Here is an 18,284-nt window from a genome sequence, read left to right on the forward strand (position 1 = left end):
GGAGGAATCGGACATAATTTAGATTGTTTGTGTGTGTAAATGAATCACGAAAGCTTCTGACCTTAAAGTCGTTCTGCCTCTGTCGGGCGTTCTTCTTGGATTTCTCCACCTGCCCAGATTTCTCTCCAGTCTGCAGAACATGGGATTAATGTGTTAGTTCTTAAACCTACAGAATTACATTTTGAATTCCTTTTGGAATATGACAAAATAAGTCGTTTTTTTGTTTGCACATTGTTAGGAGAACCTAAATATTTTGTTTTGACTGGTCATTACATCAATCACGTTAAATCTCCAGTAACCACTAACAACAGAGAATTGAGAAATATCATCCGGAATAATTCAAGTATGTTCTTGTGTTCTGCCCCAAAAGTTACCTCTTTAAAAAAAAGAGATCAATACAGTTCTGTACTGTAGAACGACCGTAACAAAAATATTATTCTTTTCTTTTAAAACCCCAAACTTAAAGGGTCCGTCCACCCAAATTACAGCGAAACATAAATTCTGATATCGTTACATCGGCACAGACGTGTTGCAGACTTTTTAAAACTCTGGGCTCCATTTTTAACAAACAAAGTGCATTCAGTTTGTGTCCACATCCACTTTTATTCATTTAATGACGTGAAGAATGAGTCTCGTGCACCTTGGAGGATTGTCATTACTAAGGGCGTATTTGCGAGATACAACGACTGAAGCTCGTGTCTGACCAGGCTTCTGTTGGTCAATCATGCAAATGCTCTGAGAACAACAAATGAAACTGTATTCACTTGTATTGTTTTTGGAGCGGAGGAAGAAATCGCGACAAAAGAACCAAAACTAATTCACAAACCACTCGAGGCAAAGGGAGATTTGGGTGAACTGATGATTGAAGTGTGTTGTGTGCGGCACATTTTCTTCAGGCTGCCCAGGTATTCACCTCGCTGAACAGACTCCCATTGACATAAGAGATCCAAAGCTTCCAGAAATTCGGCAGCTGACCGATCACCACGTCCGAGAGCTTCTCCACGAACTGCACCTGCTGCGGGGTTTCGAAGCGCCAGGCTGTGACAGAGATAAAACACATATGACTACGCAAACCCACAGACACTACACATCTATACTGTCCTGAAGAGTAAATGGATACTTCATGGGTGAACCAAAAAAAAAAAATGTCTGTAGTTCAAAAATACACAGAAGAAAAAGGTTTCACTTCCTTGCACGGCAGGTTCTGGTTATTGGGAGATTCACGGCAACTTCCCCTAAACATTGTACCTGGCAAAAAGTGTTGCGCACACACACACACACACACACACACACACACACACACACACACACACACACACACACACACACACACACACACACACACACACACACACACACACACACACACACACGCACACGCACACGCACACGCACACGCACATGCAAACACAGGGAAGCCCCTCCCCAGACACACGGAGGGAGTGGGTGATTTTGTGGAACTCACTGCTGGGCCGCGGTGTTCGCAGGCTGCCCCCTCTCTTCAGAGACGCAGTGTGGCCGAGCCGGCCAAGGGCCAACGGACGGGCGTCCCCGTCCAGGTCCAGAGCTCCAACACCCACTGACGGACAGGAGAGAGGAGGGGAGGGAGGAGGAATTGAGAAATGAACTCAGTGGGCGAAAAAAAAAGGGGAAAAAAGAAACGCATACCATATCAAATAATCAAATAAGCCATTTTCATAATTCCACATTCCTCAATAAGCTCAGCGGGCTTTCACACCAAACAATCCTCCCTCGCCCCTCTCCGCCTTTCTTTATTTGTGTTCTGATCCACCCCGGCCGCGGCCCACAGCGGAGAGAATGTCCTGTTGTTCGCAGGGCGAGGAGAACGAGAGCCGCGGGCTTTTGCTGAGCGCCGGGGTGAAGTGGGTTTACGCCGGGCTCACCCCAGGCTCAGTTACCTCTGCTCCAGACGTCCCCTAGATGGCACCGGGGAGCTGTGCTACAGCGACGCAACCACACACACACACACACGCACGCAGGCACACACACACACGCACGCACACACACAGCCCATTTGGAGCTGTTCAGTCTCTCTCTGTGATGTTTTCTCTCTTTATACAGGGATGAGAGCTGCTGTTGATCCAGGTGTTGGCTGAACCCCTGGAGTCCTCAGAATGCACAAGACTCTGTGTGTGTGTACGTGTGTGTGTGTGTGTCCAGTGTAACCAGTATCCATCCAATGTTGTTTTCTTGTTGAACGTTTTCTGGTTAAAGTGTAGGAAGCTTTGTGTGTGTGTGTGTGTGTGTGTGAGCGTATTGAAGACCCTGAGACAATAATGTTGTGTGTGCAACCTCTGCTCACTTCCTCATCAGGTCTGAGGCTCGTCTGTTGCTCGGACGAGTTCCTGCTCCCCGAGAGGTCACTGACCCTGACCACACAGGCCTGCTCTCTGCTCTCTCTCACACACACACACACACACACACACACACACACACACACACACACACACACACACACACACACACACACACACACACACACACACACACACACACACACACACACACACACACACACACACACACACCTTATAGATCCCTGACACAACACAATATAAAAAATGTGCCATTTTCTAATTCATAAAAACAAAAATAGTTTACTGTCGTGTTGTTTTTTTTTACAGGCGCCTGGAGATTCATTTGCAATTTTGTAAGTTAAATTCTACTGACTAACGGTGATGTATAATTGGTATTTTGGATTTTTATAGTTAATTTGATATCACAACATCATCAGACTTTCATTATGTAAATTAATTGAAGGCTGCTTGGTGACTCTGTTATGAAAACAGTTCCACGTTTAAAATATTGCCACAACACTGCAGAACCAAGTGGGAATCTCCATTTTGACAACATGGGCCCTTTAAACAACAGAAGACGAAGAAGATCAAGCCACGGCCACAGACTGTATAGAAAAATTGAAGAAGATTTGATCTGGAAAATTCGGTGCTTAAAAAAAAATCTGTATTTACTGTAGTGACCAGCAGAGGGCGACTCCACTGGCTGTTTCTATAGAAGTCTATGAGAAAATGACTTGAGTTTTTAACTTGATTTATAAACGTCAGTAAACATTTTCCTGAGGAGTTTATGGTTCAATCTGTAGTTTCAAATCTTCTTCAATAACAGCATGATGTTCATTTTCATTTGACGATAAAAGCGCGGTATGGATTCGGGGCGTGGATACAGTGTGATTGACAGCTGGTGCCGTCCAATGGGTGCAGGTTGCAGGACAAGCAGTCAGCCCCCACCACCCCACCCCGCTGTTCCACATATGATTACTTGGTTAAAAAAACCAAGCTGGCGTCGCCCAAAATGCCAAACTCTTCAAAATGGCAGCACACAAACCAATGGTCGTTTGGTTATGGCGACTGTGAGGAACTGTGAGATGAGATGCTCATGCACAATCAGGAGAAAGAACATATATAGAACATACCACCCAGACACACATCTGATTAACACGCTAACTGAAGTGTAATCATCAACACGTTTCTCCTCCCGGGGCCTGAAAATCACAACCGCCTGTTTCCCCCCAGTCAAACACACGCGGGACACTGGAATCCCTGTAACGTCTCACTGACAAAACCATATTTTCCTGCGAACAAAATTTCCTGCTAATTGTATTGACGTTGGCAGACGACGCGCCAGTTCAGGAAATAAATGGAGTACCGCCGCTCATAATTGAACCGGGCAGAGTCGGATTACAGCACGACGAGCGTGTTTGGACATACGGAAGCAACTTGCACTGCCTACGCTTCCTCACGAGAAAAAAGACTAACGGTGTCAGGCTTTTTTGGGGGGAAAAAAGATGGATGGTTCCATTTCACGTTAAAGGCAATTTATCGGGGTAATTAATGGAAGCGTATAACGACACCAGAACGGCCTCTGGCCTCGTTGTTCACGACTAGGAAACGTGAAAAGTGACGGAGAAAATAATGACATGAGTTAGTGCAGACGCACGGGGCCAATCCATCGCCACGTGACAACAGCGTAGAAGACGGCGTAGAAGACGGCGTACGAACGGTGAATGTGATGCGAGGAGGAAGAGGAGGCGGCGGCTGTGAGGCGGCGGCTGTAACCCTACCGCTGAGGGGGGGGGATACTGGCTGTACGAGAGGAGGGGCGAGGGCGGGCGGGAGGAAGAGTGGGGTCGGGGGGAGAGTGCGGTGGATGTGGTTTTCATGATCGTGGCTGTTCAAGGTGGTGCCTGGGTGGAGGGATGTTTCAGGAGGCACGGAGGTTTCGATCTTGGGGCAGGGCGAGAGAGGTGAGCAGCGGAGACTGGTGGCATATGGTAAATAGATACCAGGTGTGTGTGTGTGTGTGTGTGTGTGAGAGGGGAAGAGGTGGAGTTTGTGTGTGTGTGTGTGTTTGTGACAGCGGAGGGGACAGGAGACAGCTGTCACAGTACAAACGACGGAACAACAGAGGGATTGTGTTTTACCACCGTGTATATATATGTGAAGCTGGTCCTCGGCAGAGAACTGTCGGTGCTGGTCGCTTGTTTAAACACGAACAGCCGTGGGTTTTTTTCTTTTAGTTTCCTTGATGTATCTGGACTGTGGACTTGACAAGCACCGAGACCAAAGCCCAGGAACAATTATGTCAATAGAAACATTTGCAGAACACATTTTTCAGAGCATGGTAAAAAACTGCACCAGGACTTTTTGTGTTTTTTCGATCACCGTACAAACATAGAAAACAGCCTTCAGGAGCCGTGTAGGTACATTATTTATGTGCCATGTACAGTTTGAGTGGGAGGAGTCAGCAGGTGTCAAGAGTCAGAGGAGGAAGCCTGAAGAATTTGGCCAAAAGTTGTTTTTTTTGCCGCAATAATTCTGGTGAGCAACTTTCACTGGAATGAGAGCGAAGGGCGGTTTTCCACCTTGGAAACAGTCAGCGGACAGTTTTTAATAAATACCTTTTCCCAAAGGAGGAAATGCGTGTGAACAAGCAAATGCAGATGACACACTAATACACATTCCTGACAAGGTTTCTCGTGATTAAATCACGACGCCAGGTAAAGTGCCGGCCAACAGGCGAGGGAGGAGAGGACGACTGATGACAAGGCAGAGTTTAAAGAATTTAGAAAATTCAGATTTTGGAAATGATTTATGAAGAAGTTATGCATTAAACAGGTTGGTTTTACCAAACCGGGTTTATCTATTTATGATAAAAACTACACTGGTTACTTTAAAATGGCCTTTAATTTATATTTCCTTACATGTGATCTCATGTGGTTGACTGTCGTCTGCCAGTGGCAGAGGTGGAGGCAGTGAGACATTATTCATACGACCACAGAAATGTCTTAAAGGGGCAGTAAGCGATTTTGGAGAAAACTTGTTTTTTCTCTTTGTTGTGATTTTACCGCTCTGGCCGGGGTGCGAACCTGTGACCTATTTGGTTTTGAATTTACGGAGCATGGACCGAGCCGAAAAAACCCGGATCAATGTGCGTTTCATTTTGCAAAACTACAATTTTCAGAATAGCTGTTCTGCATGTGACTCACGTCGATTTCAGACAGACTCCCCGCCACATGTTGCTCTGCTGAGGAATGTACAGTATGAGTGGACAGAAAAATCCCTGACATGATATTTAACTGTGGAGAGGCAGGGAGCAAACGGACCGACCGACCCCCCCAGATCCATCAAGCCTGAGCCCCGGAAACCACTGTTACCCTTAGCATTAGACGTGTTTACGTTCCAGCTGCACTATGTGAGGCAGCCACCCACTCACTATGCATTTGTGTGGGTGCTTTTGAGTAAGTAGGGGTGTAGGAGTGTGTGCGTGTGTGTGTGAGAATCGCTGCTCTTCCTGAGCGGACGGTTTTCACATCCACATTTTTTTTCCCTGCTGGCTGATTCAACAAGAGGAACGGCCTTAATTGGGGTTAATTGTTCCAATCCATCTGTGAAGCTGCGTGTGAGTTTGCGTGCGCGGCAACATGTCAGGCCCTGAAACCCAAACCCAAAGCCGGCGGTTCCCATCGCTTTCATCTTATTCATATATTCGTGAAAAAATAAACACCGAACAGGCCGGGGAGGGTGGTGACGGAGAGGAGGAGGAGGAGGGAGAACGGGTGGTACGGAGAGGCAGCTGGATCTCTCTTTCCTCAGCTACCTTCAGACTCAAGTTTGTGTGTTGCAAAGCGAGGCAACTGTGTGCGAGCGTGTGCGTGTGTGAAGTCACCTCTCTGGCCGCTGATGAACTCGTCTCGGCAGTTCTGCATCAGCTGCAGGATCCACTTGTGCTGGGCGTAGATGCACTGCCACGCCGGGTCGCCCGGGGCGTGCAGGTCCGACAGGTACCTGCACGGTCACAAACACAGGTTTAAAAAAAAGGTTTAAAGAATGATACTAGCAAACAGTGTTTTTTACTCATAAAACTCCTGTAAAATCACTGTGAATTTGAAAATGTCCAAATGTGGCACCCTCCAGTGGAAGCAACACAAAACACAAGAGAATCATTTGTGGCACAGAAACTCCTCATCAAGTTTGGTTATTGGTCAGGAATACACCATTTAGGTTTTGGCACTGTATTCAACAATACGGGGGGATTTGAATCTGAATAATTTGAAATATGTTGTAATCTCACAAAAGTGTTTTTTAGTGAATATGTAAATATAAATGTTCAAAAATAGATCATAATCCATTCATTCTATGGGATGTTTTTAGGCAAAGAAGCAAAAAAAAAAGGCGGAAAATAATAATTGTTAATATCTATCAGACGGGTAAATGTAGATGAAGGGAAAATTTAAAAAAAACTCAATGTTCCTCGTTTCCTCAGGAGTTTATGTCCTCGACATCACTCAGTGACCTGTGTGACCCTCAGAAGAGTGACTCGTTTGTTTCTCATTAGGTGGCATCTTTCAAAAGTTTGAGCAAGACACACACACACACACACACACACACACACACACACACACACACACACACACACACACACACACACACACACACACACACACACACACACACACACACACACACACACACACACACACACACACACACACACACACACACACACACACACACACACACACGGCCCCCACCATCCCCAGCAAAAAGAGTAAACAGGAGCTGAGTGGGCGTTCAGAGCTGTGCCCTAATGCAGCAGGATGAAAGATGTTGCCGTGCGGTTGAGAACTGGTCTCTGTGATCCTGACGGGTCGGTCTCAACAATAATAAATCGGGGGGGAGACCACAAGTATGAATGGACAGATGGATGGAGGGGTAGAAAAAAAAAGAAGAGAGGGAATATAGAGAAAGATATAAACAGAAACAAGAGGAGTGGGACAACGGGAAAAGCTGAGAAAGTTCGTGAGCCGGTGGCAGAAAAGTGAGAGGAAAGCAGATGGAGGAGGAAGTTCTGGAAAAACGATGACACAGACGGACGTCAGGGAAACCGAAGGAGACGTCAGGACTTTACATTTCATCTGTACAGATGGTATATGTGTTCATGTAGTCAACATGAAGACAACAACACAACGACCGGCGTGTGAGCTAAAGAGCTACAGAGACCTGATGTATCTCTTCTGGTCGTGAAGTGTCGACGGCGTCTGCAGCAGTTTCTCCAGCAGGAGACTCCTCAGGGCCCCGATCCTCGTCTCCACTTCAGCGTACACTGCACAGAGGAGAGGATCGTTAGAAATAATGATATTTCACCGTGACAACAATAAAAGAATATGAATCTGTGTACCTTTTTTGAAAACAGGGACCTCGGTGTTGCCAAAGAGAGATTTGGCCTTCTCGTAGTCGTTGATCACCACGTCATAATCTCCCTGGAAAGATGCAAGAGTGAGATTAGTATATATCTTTTTAAACTTATCAATCATGACACACTTTGTGTTTAAGCTTCTCTGGCTCCGCCCTCTGGATCGTGAGAACAAATATACTGAAGTAGGCACGAAGAAGACGGTGATACCGGAATGAAAATGTTTCTTCAATGTTGAAATTATGATAAAGCATTTGTGCTCAAAACCCTTTATCTTTATCTGGGGAAAGAATTTAAGATAAATAACGGTTAAAAAATAAATAAATGAAATACTCAATGTGCATCTATATATACACAGAAAAAGAATCAAGAAAATATTTACAAGTTCGAGTTTTCTTATATGGACCGATAAGAAATTAATTACACTCCGCTGCAGTAATGTAATCTACGAAAACTAAAAAAGGAAAAACAGAATGACAGTAGAAGTGAACATGTTTTTTCAGTCACTGCATCATTTACAGTCCGGTGTGTACGATCCACAGCACGTCGTCTTTGATGGACTGTAAGTCGTCACTTGTTGTGGATGTCATCTTAGTCGAGGACCCACAGAGACTATTAACTCTCAGAAATGAAATGAGTTCTTAATGGTGCTGAGTAAACAAAATCTAGTTTTTACACTTGTGTGCTTGTGTAACAAGCATCAGATATAAAAGTAAAATACGTTTCTACCTCTGTTAAGCATCAGTAGCCAGGTCTTTGGTTTATTTGTTGTTTTGATGGTTGCTATAGTTTTGGGTGTATACATTTATGTTAACATGTATATATTTGTGTATTCATGCACTGTATTGTCTTCTAAGGTATTTAAATGGTTGCTAAAGAGATGAAAACAACAAACATGTGAAGCTAATGGCTCGAGGGAGCCAAGGTTCATGATGGCTCTTTTTATTTTTAAATAGCCAAAGAAGAATAAACCAGTGAAAACTTTTTCCCCCCCCTGCTGGCATATTTTTTAGACAACAATATCCTGTAGTGACAGTTAAATGAACTCATGATCAGTTTCATTACCACCATGATTGAAACAACGGCATCACAAATAACCAGAACTAAAGACACTGCAGGATCATCACTTCAAATGAGCTGCCGTTTTCATCGTACACCACGTGCCAGACGTGGAGTTATATGACTTATACCTTCTGGATATTGCGTTCTATGTTGAGTGGCAGGTTGAAGAGAAACTTGAACCGCTGCAGCACGTTGAGCGCGTTGCGTGTGGAGTCGGCTTTGTCCTTCCGCCCCAGGACCTCCTGGAAGAGAGTGTCTGCGGTGTCACTCGCTCCTACGAGGAGAGACAGAGGAGTGAGAGTGAAAAATTAAGAGACTGGGATACTATAAAAATAAATGCAGACACCACATTTCCCCCTCTTGCTGTCGATCTCTGGTTTTCCTTCCTGCTCGGTGTGTTAGCGGACAGAGAGAGAGAGAGAGAGAGAGAGAGAGAGAGAGAGAGAGAGGAGCAGGAGTACAAAGGAGTACAGAGGCTGAACGGCTATCTCTTAATCAGACGGCTCGGTGGAACCGCTTCGTGGGTGGCCGCCCGATGAAAAAAACACAAACCCCAAGTTCTTCTACTCAAAACAAAGCCCCTCCCCACCTGAAAACAGAATCACTGAAGGAGAAACAGAAAAAGGAACGGACAGAGGACTATTTCTCATTTTTCCACGCTGCAGTTTTCATGAAGGTGATATTCCTATTTTATCATTTGTAGTCTGGTGCTGTGTCCGCTGTGACGGAACACACGCTGGTGTGACTCAGTGTGTGATGAGTGCTGGATACTGAAGCTGGGAGCATCAGACGGCTCCTTCTCATCAGTGCTTGGACTCCTTTTGCTCTTTGAGCTGGGACTTTTTAACAAACCTGGCAGAAAATCGGAGGACCGTACGAATAACCACGTAGAGTAACATGTAGGAAGTGGAGAAAAAAACCTCCAGAATGAGGCAGATTCATCACATTCACCTAAATAACACAAGACAAAATCCACAATGTCAAAAGAAATAAAAAGGGATTATTTATGGTGGAAAACACACAAAATGGATAAGAAACCAAGGTAAAGGATAAAAATGTGAGATGGACTTTCCCTTTATCATATCAGTGTATGTGTGCAAGTAAAATGTCTGCCAAGTAACAAAGACAAAACAGAACCCTTCTCTGCAACAGAAAACTCTTGTTCGCATTTCTGGCATTTGACGGTAACGCTAACGTCTACCGGCCGGTTTAGTTGGGATTCGTACGACAGTTTACAGCTGATCAGGAAAACCTCTGGGTATAGGGGGCTTGGTATTCCTGTGTTTGACCTATCACAGCCGACCAATCAGAGCGGACTGTGGATTTTTGAGGAGGCGGAGCGTTTCCGACAGGAGGGTGAAAAGAGGTACGAGAAAAATAATTCTTATTTTGAACATTAAAGCCCCAAATTGAAATTATGAACTGTCAAAGGCCAAAATATGAGCACTTTCTGTGACTAGATCTGTGAAGTACTTTGACCATGTCTGGAAATATTCCAGGAAAACTGCAAGACGACGAAGTTTCTGGAATGAAGTTATAAAACTGGTGCATGAACTGGATGTGGTTGGGATTTTAAATAGAGGGGTTTTCCTGAAAATGTCATGTCACACCCATACTCTACAGGTGCAGTATGCAAAGTTCAAGATAATCTGAATGAATCATAAATGGTATATAGAAAATAATTGACAACAAAATAATTTGATTTAGCAAATATACTTTATACTTCCAAAAAACAAAATGTGTACACTTGCACGTGGAGCTTTGAGCTCTTGAGCTCGGACTCGTACAGCAAATGAAAGGATTCTTACTGTTGAGGATGTTCTCCAGTCGTTGGGTCATCGATCCCTCCACTCGCTCTGTGCCATCAGACTCCAGCCTCTGGTGGATCGCTGAAATCAAATCGAGAGAGAGAGAAAAAAAAAAAACGGACCTGGTGAGAAGAAATGTGGAGAAAATAATTTCAGCGTGCCTGCACTGTAGCGTAACCGCCGGCGTGGAATCCCCGGACAAAAAACGGGAACGTTTTTCAGTTTCGGGGGGAGTCGAAGGTAAAACAATAAACAGACCCCGACTCAGTGGTAGATGGCAGATAACCTCGCTGGTCCTGGAGCCCCCCACTGCCCTCACCCTTGGTGCCTGTTCCCACGCAACAGAGGATCTGTCCTTGTCCCAGTGGCGACTGTACCGGATCAATTCACCAAACCCAAACAACCAATATCACACTTTTGTGGTCTTTGACCCAGAGGTCATGAGAAATTAAAAGGTTTTAACTGTCTGAACATTTATAAAACAACATTTTTTTGCGGGAGCAGAGCTGGAAGGGAGGGGGGCACTATCTGATGGCTTGTATCCATCACTTAGCATGAAGAGCTGTAACGCGGGAGAGGGGCATTTAGAAAAGAAAATGGGAACGAGGGAGAGAGCGAGAAGAGACGGAGAGCGAGTGGTGAATAAATAAATGGTGTGCGGCGGCCGCGGGCAGCCGGGCGCTGAGAGCTGCAGTGTGGGTTTATTGACAGAGTGGACGAGAGGCAGGAGGAAGGTTTTCAGGCCTGAACTTCTCATACATACTTGTGGAGCGATTCAAAATATGCAACGGGCAGAAATGTCAAGAATGTAGTTAAGAGACCAAAAAAATAGTAAAATGTGTAAAAAAGAGAAGAAAAAAGAAGAAGGATAACGATGCCTCTAATTTCCCCGTCTCTCTCTCCCCCACTCTCCCTGCCCTTCCTTCTCCTCTCACGGGTCGTTCCACTACAAACACACGGGCTGTTGGCAGAGTTTGGAGCGGGGAGAAGGGGGGGGGGGTTCTGTAAATAAATATGTTGGTCCGTTCTGACAGACAGAAGCCTCGGGGCAGAGACAGAGGTATTCCTGCAGCACCGCCGTTTCAAACACGCCGTTGTCCTAATCAGTGCGGACGTCAAGCGACAAAGACGACCTGCAGAGAATGTGGGAAGACGCAGGTTATAGGACAACGGCACGTAGACATGGAAGTGTGAGACACACACACACACACACACACACACACACACACACACACACCAAGGTCTGCTTCACATCTCCCCCCCTTTGCCCCGTTGCCAGCTGTGTGTCCTCTGCGTCTGTCTCTCTCTCACACACACACACACACACACACACACACACACACACACACACACACACACACACACACACACACACACACACACACACACACACACACACACACACACACACACACACACACACACACACACACACACACACACACACACACACACACAGAGACACACAGACGACGTCACGGTTAACCTAAACATCACGTCAGGGTCCGGATAACACGCGCATCGAGGACCTGAGGAAGAGCTGCAGCTCCCGCTTCACTTCCTGGAAACCATTGAGGGCAAGAAAAAATTGAATAAGAATAAAAATACAGTGTCCCTGGATTCTAAAGCGGGAGATGTTTTGACTCCTGCTGCGGGGCAGAGGGGGCAGGGGGGGAGGGGGAGGGGAACAGGTCCTGGGAATCTGGCATTTTTGGAACTCTGGTATAGCCGTTCCGTTTCCTGCGTCACTAAGGGGAGACTTCCTCTTCACACAACAATGAATAACCTGATATTTCAACATTTTAGCAGCGAACAGGCCGACGGACGGACGGACGGACTGTCAGTCAGTCAGTCAGTCAGTCAGTCAGTCAGTCAGTCAGTCAGTCAGTCAGTCTGTCTGTCTGTCTGTCTGTCTGTCTGTCGCCCCGAGTGTCTCTGTCCCCGAGGCCCCGCGACCATGAAGTCGCCGTGGCCAAAAACTTTCCATTTCTGTCAGCGGTCTGCGCTGGTTCACACGCAGTGTTTACACTGCAAAAAAAATTAAAAAATTCAATTTCTGCAAACAAATATTGTATCAAACAAAAAATGGGTTGCCCCAATGCGGTCGGAACGAAAGACGCCGACATTTCTTGAAACCAGCATGAAAATAAAAATTGAAAAGACTTCATCAAAGCCATGAAAACTCAGAAATTCAAAACGTAGGTGCTTGAACAGTTAATAGATCGATAGATAGTTACTTTATTTATCACAAGCTGGGAAATTTCGGATTCCGATTAATCGATCAGTAATCGACTAATAAATGAATCACCAACTATTTTGAAATTCAATCAATCGGTTCAGTTTTTATGAGAAGTAAACTGAATGTCTTTGGTGTGTGCAGAAAACAAAATATCATCCTGAGGTTTTGTGAAACAAGATCAACATTTTTCACCATTTTATGAAATTTTATGGACCAAACAACTGATCGATTAATCGAAAGAATAATCAACAGATTAATTGATAATGAAAATAATTGTTAGTTGCACCCATAATTAATTTAATTCGATTAAAAAAAAAAGGCCCATTTATCTCGACAACATTCCTCCAATGTTCTACCCTGGTAACGAGTCTTACATTAAGATTCATTTCAAAACATCAACACTGTTATTTCTGCCAATACAGCTTGTTTATCCTGAGACGATGAATTAATGTGAGGCTAAAATTAACCATTTAATAGTTTTATTTCATATGGAGTGATCAATCTGATCAGTAACAGATGTGCTTAGTAAGATCAAACGAGACTTTTGACATTTGGATAATATGACTCAAAATCAAATTAAAATCATGAATGAATGAATTGATGCTGATCCAGGTCCGGCTCATTCCTTCTATGAAACTCGATCATGCACTTCTGATCTGCTGGAATAAATTTCCTTTTGCCAAAAGCCAACATTTAGCTAACTGACCCAAACTGTAATTAACAAGGTTTGTGACTCGCAAAAGTCTTAAATTGTGCACTTTAGCACAGATTTCACGGTTCATTAAAAAAGAGACATGGGATTTTTGATTTCGCTATTATTTGTGTTGGAGATGGTTCATTATAGCAATTAAGAGGCAAATTAGTGCGGGGCAAGAAAAAGGGAAGGAGGGAGGGAAACCCCACGGATATTAAGGTCAGAGTCCTGCAGTTAAAGCTCTAAATATTTTCTATCCGCCTCATTTCTCTTTCCAGATTTGGCTCCTCTGCAGCAGCAGCAGCACACTCGCATTAGAAGTAACCGCAGACTTCTATTAAAGTCATCAATAAAGATCTCGCATGAAAACAAACAGGAGAGAGGAGACGTGAGTGTCTTGACGAGGGGCTGTGCCGCGAGCGAGGACATTGTGAACGAGGAAAAACACACACGAGTTAATTTCACGTGAATTCTTTTCGCAGCTCCATCGCAGGTGAGGCCCGTTTTTTGGAAAAGACTCCCGACACAACAGGGGGAAAGTGCCAGACTGCTGCCAGAAGACAAAGAGCGGATTCACAGCTCCCTCAGACAGCTGCGCTGACCGGGGGCCTGGCAAGTGAGCGACTGCAGAGCCGCCCTGGAGGCGACCGGCTGCGAGCTGCGTGCCGCCTGGTATGTCGGTTTTGGCTGGACACGAAACCCACGATACAGAATATCTCCTCTTGAGCGCTCCACTCGGGGCCACCACTTGATTTCTCTTCTTTTTTTTTTATGAGCGAGAGCCAAAACTACTTGGTCAAGAAAAGGATGTTGCAGAGATGTAATGAGCCCAGGACTCAGAAACGCTTTTGAAAAATGAACTTTTACATCAGTTTGCTGTGTGAGACAAAGTGATATTTCATTAAACGAGGTGTATGATATTTGAGGAGCAGAGTGAGTACCTGCTCTGATGTTCTGAAGTCTATTCAGCCTTTTCTTTAATCTGCAGCAGCGTGGCAGTTTTGGACATTTGTAGCTTTTTTGATGCTCATATATAGATAGAATTAGTTTCTAATATCTAATCGCTCCCGTGCATGAAGTGTAATGTATAATTCAATGCAGTTGCGTCTCGCAAGATGTATTCCAGCTATAACTTAATGCTGCGACTACGACACCTTCAGCTAACCATCGACAGTCCCAGCATGGCAGAGACAAGTTGACCTCGCATAGGCAAAGGAAACACTCAATGTCCTGCCCAGACATTACGACCTTGACCAAAAAGCTCAAAATGTGAAGAAACGTCTGCCAACCAAACCTAGAAAAAACACACTTAGGCAAGACGTCGCAAATGTGAAAATTATTCTTTTGATTTATCTATTTTTTGGCCACTTGGACGAGGCTGTAAACACCGGTGAGTTATTACGGCAAATCGCGTCAGCAAACATTTGCACGTTTCCACGTCGAGCAGACGCAGAGCAACGACGCATTCATTTGAAGAAAAAAGACTCGGGGCAACTTTACCTGAACAAACTGATCAATTATTGGAGCTTTTATTAAGATTCAAAACCTTTGAAAATACCTAGAAAGTTGCTTCTATTGGCCAATATTGATGCTCTCCATGAAATGACACAACAGAATTTTAACTATAACCTGGCAGTTCACAGGTCACCCGAGTCCACCCACGTCGTGCCGCCGCTTCCTCTCGTCTGTGGAGAAAGTGCCTCACATGTCCCCGTCGGGGCAGTGGGCACACAGTGGGCACGCTCGGCCCTGAACGTGAGAAGGACTTCGCATTGTTTCCCGTTGGTCATATTGGGTCCTGTTATCGGCGCTATCAGACCCTAATAGTCCGGCCCGCATTGTGTTGGGGGCCGCTCCGTTTATTTAGATTCAGCCACCAAACAATGAAAACATCGCCTCCGTCCCATACCAGGGGCACAAACACACGGAAAGCAATAATAATAATGATGGGCGGCCGAAACGTGCACGTATAAATAGTGGGCGGAAGTTGAACTCGAGCGGCCGCGGGCGGGAGCCGAGCGTAAACAGACAAAAAGTATGAATGATGGAGCGAAAACAATCGAGGCGAAGTACCTGGCAGAGCGACAGCGAGTCAGTCTCCGCTACCTTGAATTTCGCTTTGGCATCGGGCAGGCCACTGAGTGTGTGTGTGAGTGTGTGTGTGTGTGTGTGTGTGTGTGTGTGTGAGACAGGTGAGAGCTGATCTCCTTTTGATGGAGGTGAATTAGCCATGTTGTGGTTGGCCGCTGTAGCAGTGGAGGAGGGTTTTCACACTGCGTCCAAATGAGCCCCTTTAATCAACCGCGGCTGCACCACATGTTGGGGAAGGAAAAAAAAAAAATCCCCAAAGACAAGAGCCGCTTTTCCTGAGCAGAGCTGAAGAGCCATGATTGTTGGGATATGATGAAATGTGTTAATTCCCCTCTCACCTGCCAGAGCGTCTTGGGCCTCGAAGAACGTGCTGAGGCCTCCTTTCACGTACGCCAGGCTCCCCTCGTTCTTCTTGGTCGCCTGCTTCTTCAGGTTACTGGCCGCCATCTTCAAATGCTCGAAACTGAGGAGACAGCAAAAAAAACAAAAAAATACGAATTTCAACGAAAGATTAGCTTCATTTTTTTTCTTCTCCCCATAAACTGGTTTTCCATTTTTTTGGAGGCTTCAAACTACTTACTTTGAGTAACCAACAGATTAAAATTTTAAATGAAATTTACAATTTGGGCCGATATCGATATTGGGGAGTACAAGATTTCCGATACCGATACACCGGCCTATACATATACATTTATATACCTATATATATATACATATACATAAAGATACTGTATATATATATATTTTATCTGTCATTGAGGCTTGAGGTATTTTAGGTTAACCATAAACTTAATATCATAAATAACTATGAATAAAAAGAAAACACAAATAAAACCACATATATATATATATATATATAAAACTTGATTAAGAAAATGAACATCATTTATTTGACGTAAAATGTAAACATAAATGCCAATTTTTTACTGCCTTGTTTATTCTGTACAATAAAAGATTTAATATCGGTAAACATTAGCGCTGATACAGACATGTCTGTGAAAGGCTCAACTAGCGATTATTATCGTTATGGATTCATCGATTCACGATTATTTTCTCGATTAATCGATTAGTTGTTTGATCCATGAAATGTCATAAAATGTCGACTGTGTTTCCCAAATCCCACGACGATGTTTTGTTTTGTCCACACACCAAGGATATTCAGTTTACTGTCACAGAGGAGCAAAGACACCAGAAAATATTTACATTTAAGAAGCTGAAATCAGAGAACAACTTTGGATCGATAGTCAAAATAGTTGGCGATTGATTTCTAAGTTGATTATTAATCGATCAACTGTTGCAGCTCTACTCATATCGGATGATATTATTTTGATGCCTGAGTTAGTTTCACAGCCCGAAAAACATAAGCATCTTGTGTTTTGCGCGGAGAGACGTGATTTCTGGAGACACGGTTGTTGGTGTGTTTGTGTGTGTCTGTCTGTCTGTCTGTGAATGTGTGTGTGTGTGTGTGTGTGCGTGTCAGAGTCTTGAGTGAGGTTTCCTCCGCAGGAAGAAGCAGCCACCCAGCGAGGTCCAAACAGAGCCCCCCCCCCCCCCCCCCGGCCATGCTGGATCCTGGGGTCTGGGTTACTGGAAGGCTAAAGCAGGGAAGGGGGGGGAGGAAGCCAGGAGAGTCCAAAATAACTCTCCTCTGCCCCTGACATGACAGTCGACTGGACTCGGGGCTGTCGGGGTCAACGGGCTGCGTCCTCGACACACTGAGGCCCGACTGAGCGTGTGGAGATTCCGCCCCAAATCAAATTTTAATTGAAAATAAAAATCATAACGAAACATACTTTTATTTTCTTCTTCTTTTATTTTCTTTTGAGTTCAGTCATTCCCATCCCCCAGTCTTTGCCACAAAGATGCAAATGATAATAATTTTCAATTTCCGATTATTCCATCAATTATACTCTCGATTGATTAATCGATTTATCGCTTTGAAGTTTACAATCACAATGGAAAATACAATATTTTTATATATATATATATATATATATTTAAATCAAAGAAGCTTTTTTTTTTTCTGTCGACCGAGTGACTAATCGATCAATCGACTAATCGCAGTTCTACTGGACCACAATCTTCTGTCGTCTTGGCTAAGGGATGAACAGTGTACGAGTGTCACAGCAGATTAGTGGGTCGCACCACTGACTTTGGTACAGAGACAGAGAGAGGGTTCGATTCCTGGTAAGGACTTTGCTTAAAAATTCTGTGTGGGCCCATAGCAGATATGTAACCCATTATTATTATTATTATTATTATTATTATTATTATTTTGAGTCGCTTTGGACAAAAAATGTGATGCTTGCTAGTTTCTGGTGGGTCTCCAGTAAATGAAGTACTCTACTCTCCTACTTTTCCTTTTTTATTGTTAGTTATTTATTAATTTATTTTTATTTAATCTTTATGTTATCAGTCAAACTCATTGAGATAAAAAAAATCTTGAGGCCTGAGAACAATTAACAATTTACAGCAACAAAAGACAAAAACACAAATTACAGAACAACAAGAGCAAACAACAGACAAATAACAGAAGAATGGAAAAAACTAAAAGCTGAGTGCAGTGCTCTAATAATAAAATAGTTTGAATTCTCCAAGTGACATGAGACTGTTCAGTCTGAAGTGGGGTTTGTAATTCATTCCATTTAAAAGCTGCACA

At 44.2% G+C, this 18,284-nt stretch overlaps 1 protein-coding gene across 4 annotated transcripts in view; it reads right to left on the reverse strand.

Moving 5' to 3' along the window:
* The window catches only part of exoc2 (exocyst complex component 2), a 46,693-nt gene that overhangs the window by 11,337 nt on the left and 17,072 nt on the right, over positions 1-18,284 (reverse strand). For all 4 annotated transcript variants that reach the window (XM_035647102.2, XM_035647103.2, XM_047336800.1 and 1 more), the window contains 9 exons: positions 15,964-16,088; positions 10,602-10,682; positions 8,922-9,067; positions 7,717-7,798; positions 7,539-7,641; positions 6,205-6,323; positions 1,466-1,579; positions 914-1,038; positions 62-130 (listed from right to left, as the gene is read on the reverse strand). In XM_035647102.2, coding sequence (XP_035502995.2) covers positions 62-130; positions 914-1,038; positions 1,466-1,579; positions 6,205-6,323; positions 7,539-7,641; positions 7,717-7,798; positions 8,922-9,067; positions 10,602-10,682; positions 15,964-16,088 — 964 coding nt within the window. The remainder of the gene's footprint in view (positions 1-61; positions 131-913; positions 1,039-1,465; positions 1,580-6,204; positions 6,324-7,538; positions 7,642-7,716; positions 7,799-8,921; positions 9,068-10,601; positions 10,683-15,963; positions 16,089-18,284) is intronic.

The sequence above is a fragment of the Scophthalmus maximus genome, chromosome 13 (genome assembly GCF_022379125.1).
Source record: "Scophthalmus maximus strain ysfricsl-2021 chromosome 13, ASM2237912v1, whole genome shotgun sequence".
NCBI classification, from domain to species: Eukaryota; Metazoa; Chordata; class Actinopteri; order Pleuronectiformes; family Scophthalmidae; genus Scophthalmus; species Scophthalmus maximus.